Source organism: Myotis myotis, unplaced genomic scaffold (genome assembly GCF_014108235.1).
Source record: "Myotis myotis isolate mMyoMyo1 unplaced genomic scaffold, mMyoMyo1.p scaffold_m19_p_2, whole genome shotgun sequence".
Taxonomy (NCBI): domain Eukaryota; kingdom Metazoa; phylum Chordata; class Mammalia; order Chiroptera; family Vespertilionidae; genus Myotis; species Myotis myotis.
This window is the reverse complement of record NW_023416324.1, coordinates 70,418,727-70,435,968: the sequence shown is the minus strand read 5'-3', so window position 1 is coordinate 70,435,968 and position 17,242 is coordinate 70,418,727. Positions and strand designations below refer to the sequence as shown.

Genomic DNA, 17,242 nt, shown 5'->3' with positions numbered 1-17,242 from the left:
AACCTTCTTTCTATGCATAACCATGCCTCAGACCTTCTATTCTAAACAGGCTTTTTCCAGCTTTACTACCCCTGACATGGCATGGTGACTCAGGCCTGCAAGACAGTATTACAGGCTGCCAAGTGTTAGCTGTCTCTCAAAAGAGACCAAAACCTGATGGGCACCCTTCCCTGCCCAGTTGGGCCCCTGCCCTCTTGGCAGCTAGGCACCCTTTACTTTTGGGGGTCACCCCACACAGCTCTCTTCCAGGACAGCCAACATACATTCAAACCTGCAAAAGAATCAAAGGTTAATATAACATATCAATACAATGAAACATAATATTGGCATCATGGCCGCTTTAGGCAGCCAAATCTTCTGCTACCAAACATGTGATCCTATAAATTGTCCTTGTCTCTTTGGAGCCATGTCCATGAAGATGCCGGCATTATCTAAATGTATTACACAATATTGTGGGGGCTCCTGGTGACAGGAGTGATCGCGAGTCATGTTACCGGCATCAGGCAGGTCGAGCACGCCGTAGCTTGAGCTTGAGCGGGTTGCGTTGATCTCGATCGATGCTCCATTTGGTGATGAAGTCTTTCCGGATGGACCCAGGTCCCGAGGCCGTCTACCTTGAGAGCGGTGGGGGTCGTCAGCACCACAATGTAGGGACCCTTCCAACGTGGCCCTAGGGTCTCCCGGCGGTGCCTTCTGACGTAGACCCAATCTCCTGGTCTGTGCTGATGAGGAGTTGGGGTTGGGCTGGTCTCATAGATGGCGCGGAGGCGCGGCCAAATGTCCTCGTGCGCCCTCTGGAGCCCTCTCAAGGAAAGAGATTGTTAAAGAAAAGCCACCCAGTCCTCGCCAGTCTCCGAGTCAGACAGATTCCTCCTCTCTTGGAGAACTTCAAAGTCCTGATGGCTTCTAGGTAACCCTGTTTATCAGTTACAGCAGCAACAGGTACCAAACCCTTTCAGTACATTTGACCAGCTTCATTCCCGCTCACCTTTACAGATTCTAAGGCCCATTGTCTTCCTTTAACCAGCAAGCCAAATGACACTGGCCTGTATTATTTAATTCAGCACAGGCAGGGGGAAGGTCCCATGAAATCTCTGCCCTGAGGAACTGTGAGCCCCACCCTTAAATGTCCCAATCAGACTAGAAAAGCCACAAATACTTTTTAAATCTACCCCAGAATTCCAAAATCCCAACCCAGCACCGAATATCACATAGCAAATCAAAGTTCCCAGCAAATAAACAGACAGAGATGTTTACTAGTTAGGCGGGCAGATTCCACCTCTGACAGAGAGCAAGCGCTCTTGGGGCAAGCGTGTGCCTTTTTTTTCCCACAGACTTCCACACTTACATGAACAAATAATTATACCCAAGTAGACATACAAACATCAAATAAACATCCAACTTACACCCTTTCAGTGAGCAGACAGGAACAGATGTGGAGGCCTCCCTTTCCCACATCCCAGGACAGGACTTTTGACCTATGTCTCATCCAGATAGAAACGGTACTCATATTGAACAAGGAAATCAAGACTAAATAGACACAGTAACTAGATACATTCCCCATTAAGAACTTCGAGGTGCATGCCACATTTATACCACAAAATACCAACAAATCAGTTTCAGTTGTGTCGAGATACAGAACAAGTCCCTGAACAGAGGCAGTAGAAAACTGCCTAGGAATGCTTCTTTTCTACCTTTTTAAAAGATAGGCCAGATCCGAACCCTTAGCCAGTCCAAGCTTTGACTTCCCTCCGGAAGTCCCAGAGATGGTGAATACCATCTAGAAGCCATTCCTCCAGATACAGGACAAGTACCTTAGAGATTCTTGATAATCTACATCAGTAATCCATTCACACAATCCCCCAAAAGTTAAAGAGGAAGGAAAGAACCATTCAATGTCCTTCAAGAGGATTTCGGCGAAACAACAAAATCGACAGATTTAACACATTGGAAAACCAAGGCCAGAAGTACCCTCAGACGTTTCAGGGGTACCAAGGAAGGAGAAGTTAGGCCACGTCCAGCCCTTTTCACAATCCACCATCAGTGACAAGTCCCAGTTCACTGGTTTACCATTCATTTAATATTTCTTTTTCCTCCTATCATACCAAGGCCATGCTTTCCAGGTAGCTAGAACTTTTAAACCACAGTTTCTACCTGAAATAATTGTACTTTACTTTAGAAATTGGATTACTGCTATCCTGGCATAGCTGCTAAATTTCAAAATGGTCACAATTTTCCTGCTGGGGAATTCAAGAAGCAAACCCATAACTATTAAGGCCAAAACAGTCTCGGGTTTTTATTCTGTACACAGCAAAAGGTCAAGTTCAGCTCAAAACTATGCGCACTCGTTTTTAAACTGGCCTTTTCCTTTACATGTGCACAGAAATCCTGGATGCATTTATGAATTTGTAAAAGCTTTTCAATTCTCTATCTACAAGCCCTTTAAGAAATACAAGCTCTATTGTCGGCCCTTATAAAGCCAACTGCTCAAAACATTGGTCTATCATACCACTAAAATTATATTAAGACCGTGATTGCTAATTTAGTATTAAATAAATCTGGGAGGCAGGCACACGTTCTGCCCCATCTGCATTTCCTTAGTAAAACTCTGCCTTAAAACTCCACCCCTGAAATCCCATCCTGCCTCAGTGAGCAGACATTCCTTTTGTGATTGACTAAGTCAGAGGGAGGGCCCTGCTGTTCCAAGATGGCGGCCCCCAGGGGCACGGCATGCCATGCGGCCAACATGGCAGCTGCCAAGTCAGGCAGCTCAACATTGTGGCGGTCTAAACTGTTCTCTGACAGAAAATACGATTTCCTCATTCTCACAATAAACAAGGGAAGAGCAAATCAAAACCCCGCGGTCAGTCAGACTCTTCGGATCGGGGGTCCCTCGATGGTCTTGGGAATCCCGGACGAGCCCCCAAATGTTGTGCCCAGATTTCATGATTCCCAAGAACCCACAGGGAGCCAGCGAGTCCGATGCAAAAGCAAAGGGTCATTCATTTCAAACCTAGGTTTGGCTCCCCTGCCACACTCACCGATGCAACGGTAAGCTCCAGTGGCCGAGAGAGCTATTTATATATTTTAAATAAGTACCCCTTCAGCCATCATAATGTGGTAGCTGTCATTTGGTAAAACAAATTGCTTATTTGTCCAGGTTACTAATTTGAATATGAAATATAATCTAAGAATTTCTTATTACAAGAGCATTACGTGAGCTGTTTAAATTTTTGTAGATGCTCAGTTTTTAAATATTATAGCATTAATTCTTAGAACAGTACATATAAAAACAATATATCAAGCTCTTTAAAATAGGGTTGGGCAAAAGTAGGTTTACAGTTTTTCATATGGCAAATAATACAATCCTATCTAATAATAGACAAACATGGTAATTGACTGTACCTTTGCTACGCCTCCCATTGGCTAATCAGTGAGATATGCAAATTAACCGCCATCTTTGTTGGCGGTTAATTTGCATACGTAGGTACGAAGTGGGGGAGCGAAGACTGAAGGCGGCTCTAGCCGGAGCAGAGAAGGCTTGAAGGCGGCTCCGGCCGGAGCGAAGGCCTGGGTCCCGGGTGCCAGAGGAAAACCGGTGCCGGCAGCCAGGGGAAGGGAAGGCCTATTGCACGAATCTTTTCGTGCAACAGGCCTCTAGTAATAAATAATTATACAAGAATAAACTGTATCATGTACTCAGAACTGTAAACATACTTTTGCCCCACCCTGTATTATTTCAATTTTTATATCGTCTAAAGGCTAAGAACATAGGTTTAACAGAATTGTTGATTGCTGTTTAACCTTGCTGAGTCTTGTTAGTTACCTTATTAGTAAAGTCATAGAGATGATAGCATAGGAGAAATAGTAATGTTGCGATAATTTTGAATGGTTACTAGCCTTACTGTGGTGATCACATTGTAAGATTTATAAATGTCAAATCACTGTGTGGTACACTTGAAACTAATACAATATTATCTATCAACTATGCTTTAATAAATTATAAATTTAAAAAAAAAGAGGAGGTGAAGGTTAAATGAGAATATAAAGCGCTTAGCGTTTGTGTGGCACATAATAAGTACTCACTAGATACTAGCTCCTATCATCATCATCATTATAAACTTTAAACCCTGTTTTATAAATAGTACTTTTTTTCTCTTGTGGGAAAAACAAACAGGTATTTTACAGTCCACAGCAGCGTATTTTAACATGGCCACTTTGATGCCAATCCTGCCACTCACTGGTTGTGTGTCCCTGGACAAGTTACTTTACTTCTTTGTGCTACAGTTTGTCCTGTGTATAAGAGGGTTGTTGAGACTTATGTGGGTTGTACTTTAGAATAATGCCTCGTACGTAGTGAGTGCTCAATCAGTGGTAGCTATTATTAGGATTAGTATTAACATTATTCATTTATTATGATTCTACCAGATTGCTTGGCCAATGGCATAGACTGCTAGTAACAAAAACACACCAAAACTTACAAAGAGTTAAAACTGATAAGGTAAAATTTTTAGTAGACTAACATTGATAGAAGTATCACAAGTATCACTTTCCTGACAAAACTTAGATCTGCAAAAGTTTCAACAGGGAAAATTTAAAATGGTAGAAAATAATGACCAAAAAAGAGAATTCAATTGCATACGCTCCAATGGGTTAAATTTTAAATGGACCAAAAACAAACAACAATAAAACCCCTAATCAATAAATGTAATCTTATTTATAAAATTTACCTTGTATTATTAGTCTGTTCACCAGAGAAACAGAACCAATCACACACACACACACACACACACACACACACACACACACACACAGATTTATTGTGAGGAATTGGCTCATGCCATTATGAAGTATGAGAAGTCACACAATCCGCTATCTGAAATCCAGAGACCTAGGAAAAAGCCAATGGTATAATTCCTGTTTAAGACCAGAGGCCTGAGAGCTAGTGAAGCCAGTGGTATAAATCCCAGAATTCCAGTCCAAGATCAGGAGGAACCCAATGAACCAGCTCAAGCAGGCAGAAAGGAAATGGATTTTTTAAAAAGAGGAATGCTATTTTTATTTTATTTTTTATTTTTTTGTCCATGCTTTCTCAAGGATATTTTCCCATAAATTTTTTAGAGAGAGTGGGAGGGAGGGAGGGAGGGAGGAAAGGAGGGAGGGAGAGAGAGAAAGAAAGAGAAAGAAACATCAATGTGAGAGAGACACATCTATTGGTTGTCTCCCACCCACACCCCGACTGGGGCCAGGGATCGAGCCTACAAATGAGGTATGTGCCCTTGAGCAGAATTAACCATGGGACCCTTTAGTTCATGGGTCAATGCTCTACCCACTGAGCAAAACCAGCTAGGTCAGGAAATGAATTTTACCTTTCTCCTCATTTTGTTTTATTTAGCCATCAACAGATTGGATGATGCTTACTCACACTGAGGATGGCAGTCTACTAAGTCATGTGGAAACACCCTCATAGACACACCCTGCCGGGGTCCAGCCCCAGCAGGTCCAGGGGTCCCCAAAGGTGTAGACGGAGTCGGCAAAGAAGGAATGACATGGAGACAGTATTCAGTTCATCAGCAGCCTAGCCAGGATCTCCAGCAAGGATCTCCAGCCAAGTTCTGTGTCCATGTTGTCTTGCTAGGTTCTCCAGCCAGGTTCTGTCCAGGTTCTCCAGCCAGGTTCAGCCAGGTTCTAGTCAGGTTCTTTTGTCAATTTCTGTAGTCAGGTTCAGTCCAGGATCTTTTGCCATGTGCCGGGGTCCAACCCCAGCAGGTCCAGGGGTCCCCAAAGGTGTGGACGGAGTCGGCGAAGAAGGAAGGACACGGAGACGGCGTTCAGTTGATCAGCAGCCTAGCCAGGATCTCAAACCAGGATCTCCAGCCAAGTTCTGGTCTGGATCTCCAGCGAAGTTCTGCTTAGGATCTCCAGCCAGGTTCTGTGTCCATGTTCCCTCGCTAGGTTCTCCAGCCAGGTTCTGTCCAGGTTCTCCAGCCAGGTTCTGTGGCCATGTTCCCTCGCTAGGTTCTCCAGCCAGGTTCAGTCACCAAGTTCTAGTCAGGTTCTCTTGCCAATTTCTGTAGTCAGGTTCAGTCCAGGATCTTTTGCCATGTTCTCTCGCTAGGTTCTGTCTCTAGGTTCTGAGGCCAGTTTCTGTCCAGGATCTTTTGCCATGTTCTCTCCAGCGAAGTTCTTCTGTCTCTAGGGAATGTTCTGTGTAGGTTCTGTGCCTAGGTTCCGTCTCTCCGTTCTGTGTTCTAAGTTCTGTATTCTAAGTTCTGTCTCTTGCTGTCTTGTTGCATCTGTATTTATACCAGTTGATTCAATCCTATCAATCTCTATTACAAAGGTTAGGGCGTTTCTTATCTTCATTCCAGGGAGTAAAGATTATGTAGCTTAAGCACGATTGTTCGTAGTTAAAGTGATTAATTACCCGCCTGGCACTTAGTTAAGAAGTTTTATTCCCTCCCTAACTTCAGGGGAAAATCCCTACCTGGGGAAACAACCTTTCTCAGAGAGGAGACCTTGGTTAAAACACATAGTGCCAAGAAGGTGAGCAAACATATTAAGAACAGTATGCCATATGTTCCAGGTCCCTTGAAACAGCAAGCATGGACCGGCTCCCGGCAAATTCCCCCTTTTTTATTTTTTAAAAGCAGGCATTAAAAAGAAAAAACCCCAAATGCTCTCTTGTATCCATTTTAAGAGTAGGATTGACGCTTTCCGCTATTACCTGAGTCCTGATCTATCACCCCAGGGAGAGCTTGCCAATCCTGCACTTTCCCGGGGTGGAAAGGCTGCAGTGGGGTTAAGGATAAGGCTCCTTGGGCCTACCTCCTCCCATGCCTTTACATTTACCTTTCCTTCCTCAGAAAAGCATGGACATACTTCTTGTATAAAACGTTCTGTCTGACTGGGAGTAACCTTAATTCCTCTGCTAGCAAGCATATGTGTTAAAAGATCAATACAGAGTCTTATTTCTTTAGACTCAGTATGGCACATCTTCTTAATCTAAGGATCAATACAGAGTCTTCTTTCTTTGGAATCAGTATGGCACATCTTCTCAATCTAAGGATCAATACAGAGTCTCCTTTCTTTGGACTCAGTATGGCACATCTCAATCTAAGTTCTGTACTATCCACCTTCTTACCCTACTTATCCTCTATAGGGGGGTCTGCAGTACCCTGGTGGAGTCCTATCCGTCCCGAGTGTGGGGGTTCTCAATGGGGGGGCTTACCTAAGGGAATCCTGTTCCAGGGGTTCCCAAAGGTGTGGACGGAGTCGGCGAAGACTATCCACCCTCTTCCTACGGTGGAGTCCTATCCGTCCCGAGTGCAGGGCGCTTACCTAGGGGTCCCTGTTCGGGCGCCATATGCCGGGGTCCAACCCCAGCAGGTCCAGGGGTCCCCAAAGGTGTGGATGGAGTCGGCAAAGAAGGAAGAACACGGAGACAGTGTTCAGTTGATCAGCAGCCTAGCCAGGATCTCTAGCCAGGATCTCCAGCCAAGTTCTGGTCTGGATCTCCAGCGAAGTTCTGCTTAGGATCTCCTGCCAGGGTCTGTGTCCATGTTCTCTTGCTAGGTTCTCCAGCCAGGTTCTGTCCAGGTTCTCCAGCCAGGTTCAGTCACCAGGTTCTAGTCAGGTTCTCTTGCCAATTTCTGTAGTCAGGTTCAGTCCAGGATCTTTTGCCATGTTCTCTCGCTAGGTTCTGTCTCTAGGTTCTGAGGCCAGTTTCTGTCCAGGAACTTTTGCCATGTTCTCTCCAGTGAAGTTCTTCTGTCTCTAGAGAACGTTCTGTGTAGGTTCTGTGCCTAGGTTCCGTCTCTCCTGGTTCCGTATTCTAAGTTCTGTCTCTTGCTGTCTTACTACATCTGTATTTATACCAGTTGATTCAATCCTACCAATCTCTATTACAAAGGTTAGGGCGTTTCTTATCTCCATTCCAGGGAGTAAAGATTATGTAGCTTAAGCATGATTGTTCGTAGTTAAAGTGATTAATTACCCACCTGGCACTAGTTAAGAGGTTTTATTCCCTCCCTAACTTCAGGGGAAAATCCCTACCTGGGGAAACAACCTTTCTCAGAGAGGAGACCTTGGTTAAAACACAGTGCCAAGAAGGTGAGCAAACATATTAAGAACAGTATGCCATATATGCCAGGTCCCTTGAAACAGCAAGCATGGACTGGCTCCCAGCAACACCCAGAAGTAATGTTTAATCTGAGCACCCCATGGCCTAGTCAATTTGACATAAAATAAACATCACAAGTCCAGCCCTTATCAACTTGATACCCATGTGCATCTCCATAAACCATACTTAATCTCCACATAAGGTCATAATAAAAGGTCATAATTCTGCCTAACATGATGCAGTTATCCTACACACAACCAAAAATGCACTAACGCCTTCTCCAGGTAAAGTCCTTGAGTGATGTTTTCTTGATATCCTGTAACTTAAATACTATGATGTAAAATTAACAGTACTTATATAGTACTGTCATATAAAGTTAATGCTTCTTATATTAAACAAGGGGCCTGGTGCATGAAGATTTGTGCATGGGGGTGGGGGTGGGGGTGGGGGTGGAGGGGGTGGTTCCTTAGCCCGACCTGCCACCCTCTCCAATCTGGGAGCCCTCAGGGGAGCCCTCTCCAATCCGGGAGTTTCTGTCTGTCTTTGCAATCATATGAGCGAATTGTCTGAGACCCCCAACCAGTTTGGTTTGTTGCTCACAGAATAATAGAGGCATTTTTTTTTCTTTGCTCTGTTGGTGGAGATTTCCTGGAAGTTTTAGGATATCTTTAATTTTTCCTAGATACTCTGATTTTACTTATGTCTCTCACCTTTGCTTTCCCTCCATCCCCAACTGCAACAGTAACTTGCTCCAGGCTCACTTTGATCTAGTGTCTAGGAGAACTACGATTTCCAGCATTCCTGTTGCTCCCTGCGCTCTGGGCTTCCGGTCCTGGCGCTGCCATCAGAACTACGATTCCCAGCATTTCTGATGTTCCCCCCGCTCTAGGTTTTCCCCGACCGAGGGAGCCACGTCCCCCCAAGGCTGCGACCGAGGGAGCAACCCAGGGAGCCACGTCCCCTCAAGCTGCTGGCTCTCCCACTGTGCTCTGTGTATGCAAATTACCCGCCATCTTTGTCAGGTTAATTTGCATACTCCTCATTGGCTTGTGGGCGTGGCTTGAGTGTAGCGGAGGGATGGTTAATTTGCATGTTTCTCTATTATATAGGACTAGAGGCCCGGTGCACAAAAATTTGTTCACTCGGGGGGGAGGGGGGGCCCCTCAGCCTGGCCTGTGCCCTCTCGCAGTCTGGGACCCCTCGGGAGATAATGCCCTGCTAGCTTAGGCCTGCTCCTGGGTGGCAGAGGGCAGGCCCAATCCCTAGGTGCAGCCCCTGGTGGGGTTCAGAGCAGGGCCGATTGGGGAGTTGGGGCGCCGCCCCCTGTCATGCACAGAGCAGTGCGGATTGGGAGGTTGCGATGCCACCCTCAGTCACGCTCAGGGTAGGGCCGATTGGGGGGTTGGGGCACCGCCCCCTGTCACACTCAAGGCAGGGTCGATGGGGAGGTTGTGGTGCCACCCCCTGTCACACACAGAGCAGGGCCAATCAGGGGGTTGGGGAGCTCCCCCCTGTCATGCACAGAGCAGGGTCGATCAGGGGGTTGAGGAGCTCCCCCGTCACTCACAGAGTAGGGCCGATAGGGGAGTTGGCGCACCGCCCCCTGTCACACACAGAGCAGGGCGGATCAGGGGGTTGGGGCGCCGCCCTCTATCACCCACAGAGCAGGGCCGATCAGGGGGTCGGGGCGTTGCCACTGTCACACTCAGGGCAGGGCCGATGGGGAGGTTATGGCTCTACCTCATCACACACAGAGCAGGGCCCGTGGGGGGGCGGGTTGGGGTGCCGCCCTCTATCACCCTCAGAGCAAGGCCGATCAGGGGGTTGGGGTACCGCCACTCTCACACTCAGGGCAAGGCTGATGGGGAGGTTATGGCTCTTCCCTGTCACACACAGAGCAGGGCCCGTGGGGTGAGGGGGTTGGGTCGCCGCACCCTGTCACACACAGAGCCGCAGGGTGATCAGGGGGTTGGGGAGCTCCCCCCTATTAGGCACAGAGCAGGGCCGATCAGGGGGTTGGGGCGCTTTCCCCTGTCATGAACAGAGCAGGGCCGATAGGGAGGTTGTGGCCCCGCCCCCTGTCACACACAGAGCCGCAGGGCGATCAGGGGGTTTGGGCGCTGCCCCCTGTCACACTGATCCCGGTGCCGGGAGGCCTCTCAGCTCCGCTGATCCCAGTGCTGGGAGGCATATTACCCTTTTACTATATAGAAAAGAGGCCTGGTGCATGGGTGGGGGCTGGTTGGTTTGCCCTGAAGGGTGTCCTGGATCAGGGTGGGGGTCCCCACTGGGGTGCCTGGCCAGCCTGGATGAGGGGATGATGGCTGTTTGCAGCTGGTCACACACCCTTCAGGGTGGGGGTCCGCACTGGGGTGCCTGGCCAGTCTGGGTGAGGGGCTGAGGGCTGTTTTCAGGCTGGGACTGAAGCTCCCAACTGCCTTTTTTCTTTTTTTTTTTTTTTTATTCTGGGCCAGCTTTAGCTCTGAGGCTCCAGCTCTTAGGCCTCCGCTCCTGAAAGCAGGTATCTGGTTTGTTTAGGTTCTATAATCGAAACTCTGTATCAACTCCAGCTCTGAGATCCCAGCCAGCTGAAAGCTGGTTTCTGGGGTTTTGTTTAGCGTCTATATTTGTTACAATGTTTAAAAATACAGGCTCAGAGGCTGGCAAGGCAGGCGGGGAACGTTGGAGTCCTCCGTCACTGAAGCAAGCAAGCCTCATGTTAGTTTCAAGCTGCCTGGCTGCCAGCTGCCATCTTGGCTGGCAGTTAATTTGCATATCTCGCTGATTAGCCAATGGGAAGGGTAGCGGTTGTACGCCAATTACCATGTTTCTCTTTTATTAGATAGGATAAGGGAATAAGAGGAAAGAAGATAGGTAGAGAGGTGGATAGATAGACGCACAAACATATTCATAGCAAAATTAAAAGGAACTACTCATATACATATATGCATGGACATAGACAATAGGGTGTCAAAGGCCTAGGCCAGGGTCAGAACCGGATGAGGGGGGTACGGGGAGCGGGGAGGGAACATCTGTAATACTCTCAACAATAAAGTTCTAAAAAAGGAACTACTTATGACAATTACCATCCTCAATTCTGTAACAGGTCATGTGGTGGTAGTTAGTATTTATGACTGACTACCTTCTTCCACTACCCACTCTAGGTTTTCCCTGACCGAGGGAGAAGTACCTTAGCTGGCCATGGTTCTTTCAACAAGTACCTTAGCTGGTCATGGTTCTTTACCTAGTGGGGTGACCCAAACCTTCATTTCTGAAGGTTCTGGGCCTTCAGTACTCCTTCCTAGATTGGGTTGTTGTCATTTTTCATTGGCCTTAATCATGGGGTACGATAATACCAAAAGACGCTGTAGGATTTCCTGTATTCCAGGCATACTCTTCCTAATCTCCATTGTGGACTAGTAGTCCAGTTTCTTCTTGGTAGTCAGTATCAGTCACCCAGCCAGCACCTTAACTCCCTTCTTTGCCTATTGATTCAGAGGCATAAGGATCTCAAAGTGGCCAGGTGAGTCTACTTCCAGTTTAGTGAAATTATTATTGTGGCTCTTGGTGAAAGCATTCCTCCCTCTGGAACTAAGGTCTGAAGATCAGCAGAGTAGTCTCAAAGAAGATATTTTGCTGGTGAGTCACTAGGGGTAATAGTGAGTGGTATCATTCCTATTTCTTTTTTAAAAAAATATATTTTATTGATTTTTAGAGAGGAAGGGAGAGGGAGAGAGATAGAAACATCAATGATGAGAGAGAATCATTGATCAGCTGCCTCCTGCACACCCCCACTGGGGATTGAACCCGCAACCCAGGCATGTGCCCTTGACCGGAATCGAACCTGGGACCCTTCAGTCTGCAGGCCGACGCTCTATCCATTGAGCCAAACTAGCTAGGGCGGTATCATTCCTATTTCTACCTCTTGATTCCTGTATCTGTGAATCCTTATTATGGAAAAAAACCCATATATTGGACACTGATTCAAAGCATGTTCATACTTCTGGAGAACCTTGCTCCAGTCCTGCAAGGTATTGCCATCTAGCTGTAACTAAGTCTTCAGAAAAGCCATTCCACTGTTCTGTCTAGTCATTTTCTTCAGGATATTAAGGAACATGGTAAGACTAATAAATTCTGTGAACTTGAGCCCATCGTTGCACTTCTTTTGCTGTGAAGTGAGTTCTGTGTTCAGAAGCAATGCTGGTGGATAAGGCATTCTTTAAGTCCATTGATGCTAATTTGACAAAAGCATTGCATGCAGGGAACGCACACCCATATCCTGAGTGGGTGTCTAGTCCAGTAAGAATAAAATGTTGCCCCTTCCATGTTGGAAATGGTCTAGTGTAATCAGCCTGCCACCAGGTACCTGACTAATCAGTGCCATATCAGGGATTTGGTGTTGGTCTCTGCTCCTGGCAGATTGGACACTCTGCAGTGGTCATAGCCTCAGTGAGTGGAAATCCATGTTGTTGAGCCCATGCATAACCTCCATTCCTGTCACCATGGCCACTTTGTTCATAAGCTTGTTTGGGGACAATAACGGGAGTTGTTAGGAAGGAAGCTGACTGTTATCCACAGAATGGATCATCCTATCCAATTGATTTTAAAATGTAAATACTTCTTGCTCAACAAAAGTGTGTATGAATATAATTGGCCAGGGTGAAAGTGGCTTAGTGGAGTTAGATTCATCCTGAATACATTTTAAAGGTATTTCAATGTTTGTATAATTTTCAGTAACACATTTGTATTAATAAATGTGGAATCAAAATTTCCTCCAGCTCAAAACAGTAGGGTTCAGGTGGAAGAATTGTAAAAATGCCTTCTATTCATTTCAATTTAGTGTGAAACATAACATAAAATAATGATACCCACTAAACAGGGATATATGTAGGACTATTGCAATAGTCCAAAGAAAGAGATGAAGGCATGAATAAAAACAAAGACAGTAAAGGTGGAGAGGAACAGACAAATTCAAGAGATATCTGGAAGAAAAATTACTCAGGTTCTATGATTATAAGGGGAATATAACAGGGGAAGTTTTGACTTAGTCATATGTTAGATGGTAGGATTTTTAGCAAAATAGTAATACATTAGGAGGGAAAGATGGGGCATTGAGTTTTGACATGTTGAATGTGAGGTGAATATGAGATCAACCAGATTTAGAAGACCAGTAGGAAATTATGATGAATATGGATCTAGCTTAATAAAAAGATGTGGGCTGGAAATATGGACTTAAGATCCCTTCTCCCTCCCTTCCCTCCCTCCCTCCCTCCCTCCCTCCCTCCCTCCCTCCCTCCCTCCCTTCCTTTCTTCCTTCCTTCCTTTGAATTCCAACATTGTTTGTCCTCTCTTCCTCTTCTTGTCCTCTTTCCCTCTTCCTTCCCCATTTTGCTATTTTAATAGGTGCTTCCTTGGTGATATCATCCATCTTCTAAGTAGACTATATAAAGACAATATCTGATACTGCCTATACATGCAGACTACTATATGGACAATGGAAGAAATCACATAGGATGGATTTACAAAATAAGAAAATTAAAGGAAAGATTGAGAGAAAACACAATATTGAAACTCATGGATACCTATCTAAAGTAGAATTGGTAGAGGAGATAGAGAAGATAGGCAGGAGAACCAGGGAAGAGAAATATCCCAAAATCTAAGGCAGGAAAAAGTTGTATTTAAGATTAATCAGTTGCCTGGTGAAGATAAGAGCTGAAGAAAAGGGCTTTCGTTGAGGTTTTATGTTTTTACTGAGTATTGCTATTGTTCATAATTAGAGCAGTTTTATCAAGAACTAAGGCTAGTTTGCAGTGGGTTGAGGAACAAGTAGGAAGTATGAAAGGAGAAATAACATAAACTGTGGAATTTAAAATTTACCACTTGAACAAGAGAACAATTAGAAGTTTTGTAAATTTTATTGAAAAAAATTTCTCCCAATCTTAGTAACATTTTTTTGTGCTTGGTTGGATCCTTTGGTTTATACTAGGTCAGTGAGTCCATTCTCATATGGGTCATTTGGATTTGATGTATTCCTGGGGGTTTCCTAAAATAGTCTTGGCAAACAAACCTGAACTGCAGTTTCTAGGGCTTTAGATTAAGGGCAAAAAATCCTGGTATTATTCATAAAATAACTATGATCTTATTAAACAAAAATGATGACACCTGTAGTTTGGTCATTCCAAAAGAGTGCCTTTCTCCCATTTGGTAAGGTAAGTATTTGCTAAAGTGATATACTTGTTGCAGATGTATTTCTTGTAATGAAATGTTTTAATTGTATCAGAAAATTACTAGGAGAAATAATGTGTAATGTATTGAATTAAAAAGTCCTAATTTGCTTAATAAGTGTACTGTTCACATTTTAAAAAATGATATCATCTGTTTGGGTAACTGGGGTAAGGGAGTACCATATGTTTTAATTAGGCACTTAATAGTTTTTTTTAAATAGAGTTTTAGTCTGGCATTTGTTTTGTTCCTAATATTCTGAAGAATAAAAGAGCCATTTTCATGCTAGTGCAGTAGGAGATTGTTCTCTATGACTCTATTTTGAAATTTTGAGTTGTCACTTTTTCTTTACTACATTAGTTAAATGTAAAGTGATACTTTATTTTAGGAAGTCTTTTAGAGTGGTGAATTGACATATTTTTGCTTTTTTTAGAACAACTTTTTTGTAGAAACTGGTTTACTAGTAAAAGGAGATTTTTTTTAAGTGGCTGCATTGCTATTCACATTATAGCATAGGAGAGGAAATGGAAAGGTTTCATGCTTCTATGGTTAATTTGTTCATGCAGCATCTGCATTTTTCTCTGCTTCCAACACTAATTTTTATGCATATTTTTAAAAAGAGATCTACATTTCTAAAAGAAAATACATTTTTGTTTTGCTGGGATTTAGGATGGTTCACATTATTGTGGCTCCCTTGTTTTTATTTCTGTTAAATTAAAATAGAATTTTCAGTAAATTTGTACTTATGTGTAGTCCATAACAGTACTGTCCAATAGCAATATAATGAGCCACATAGGCATTTAAAATGCCACATTAAAAGTAGTAATTAATAATTACAGAAAAGTGAATATTTTTGTTTAACTCAGTATATTCAAAATATTATTTGAACAGGTAATCAATATAAAAGTTATTAATGAGATATTTTACCTTTTGTATTTCATATTTTCAAAATCCAGTTTGTATTTTCCACTTACAGCCTTTCTCAACTTGGCCGAGCCACATTCAATGCTCAGGAGCCACAGGCGGCAAATGGTTACACTATTGTACAGTGCAGGTCTATAGAATCAGGACAAACTCTTAGTATCTGGATAGATAGAAAGATAAAGAGACATTTTCTATAAATTGGATTTATTGAGTGTAATAACTGGTTACCAACACCCAATCATGTGATTATCTTTTTTATTCATTGAAAAGTTATTTGGAGGAGATATGCTAAAAATATTGGGTAGATGGAACTTTTATGTTTGATTGCCCTTAATAACTGTACTGTGCCATTGCATTTATTTCTATTATACGTACGTTTATGCTTCATAAAATTTCAGTATATGTCTGTAATTTGTAGCATAAATGCAGTTCCAGCTACAGTGAAGATTTTGTGCTACAGCTAGAGAAGGAATTGGTTCAGGCCCGTCTGAGGGAAGCCGAGGCTCAGTGTGCGCTAAAGGAGATGCAGGATAAAGTCCTGGATATGGAGAAGGTGAGACCAACATAAATGCTGTTACTCCAAAATTAAAGGGACATGTGGTAGATATTTAAGTACTTACTGAGCAGTTCAGTTGGATTTGGTGATTTTACACATTAGAAACCTTACATATTAGATACTGAGAGATGAAAGGAAAAATGTAAGATTCCCAGTTAGTCTTTGTTGTTGCCATACTACTCAAAGCCCCATATTTAAGGGTAAAAGTAGAGATTAGAGTCCTTTTACAGGAAAACAGGATAATTTTGATATGAATAATATTTAAGTGTTGGAGAAGAGAAACTTAGGGGATAGAAATTAACTGTTCTCAAATATTGTAATATCTTCTTCTGCAAGAGATTGGATATGACTAATACATAAACATTTCAGGGAGAATTTCATCTGAGTATAACTGTCGCAATTTTCCAAGGTATAGTAAGCCACCTCAGGAAGATCTTAGCTTGAGGTATGCTACGGAAGCTAACTTATATCTTTTCAAAGTCATTAAAGAAGTTGAAGGTTTAGGCAAATAGTGGAAATAGAGCAGGAAATAATTTAATGAAATAGAGCAGGAAATAACTACAGTCAGTAGTGGAATAATTTTGCTAGAAATCTGCTTGCTATTTTACATTTTTTGGGGAAAATTTATTCTATTTATTGAGAAAAAGGCCAATAAGACTGTGAAAATGCCTAACAGAATATTTGGTTTCTAACTTGGGAGTTTTATGGGCTCCATGATGTAGATAAGAAACTGGGCCTCTCTGTTTTGAATTTTTGGTAGTAAGAAATGTCCTTGAGTCCATTTTGAAAATGGATTTCTTAAGGAGCTTTGTTGGTATTCATGGCATAGGATAGAAAGGAAATTGGAAGGTTTTGTGCTTCCTCTGGTTAATTTCTTTATGCAAGGCTCTCTTTTTATGTATATGCAGTGAATTTTTGGTTTTTCATAGAGAAAATATTTAAAGTTCATCATAAAAATGTGTAGTTGTCAAGAACCACTTTATTTATTCAGAGATAGAAAATTTCATAGATTCAAGTTAGTCTCATTAGTACCTCAGTTTACCTATGGAGCTTTTACTGGGCATCTCATTTAGGATCTCATGGTCACCTCCCAGAGCATTTTAATTCAGGGCTACCCTATATCTTTTTTTTTAAAATATATTTTATTGATATTTTACAGAGAGGAAGGGAGAGAGAGAGAGAGAGTTAGAAACATTGATGAGAGAGAAACATCGATCAGCTGCCTCCTGCACACCTCCCACTGGGGATGTGCCTGCAACCAAGGTACATGCCCTTGACCGGAATCAAACCTGGGACCTTTCAGTCCGCAGGCCGACACTCTATCCACTGAGCCAAACCAGTCAGGGCTACCCTATTTCTTAAGGTGGGTCTTTCAGTATGGTAGGAGAGTAATCTAACAGTCGCCTAACCTAATAGTA

At 43.4% G+C, this 17,242-nt stretch overlaps 1 protein-coding gene across 11 annotated transcripts in view; it reads left to right on the top strand.

Annotated features, from left to right (window-relative positions):
- Positions 1-17,242, top strand: part of EVI5 (ecotropic viral integration site 5) — a 191,844-nt gene that overhangs the window by 90,057 nt on the left and 84,545 nt on the right. For all 11 annotated transcript variants that reach the window (XM_036352437.1, XM_036352435.1, XM_036352436.1 and 8 more), the window contains one exon: positions 15,687-15,821. In XM_036352437.1, the coding sequence (XP_036208330.1) occupies positions 15,687-15,821 (135 nt within the window). The remainder of the gene's footprint in view (positions 1-15,686; positions 15,822-17,242) is intronic.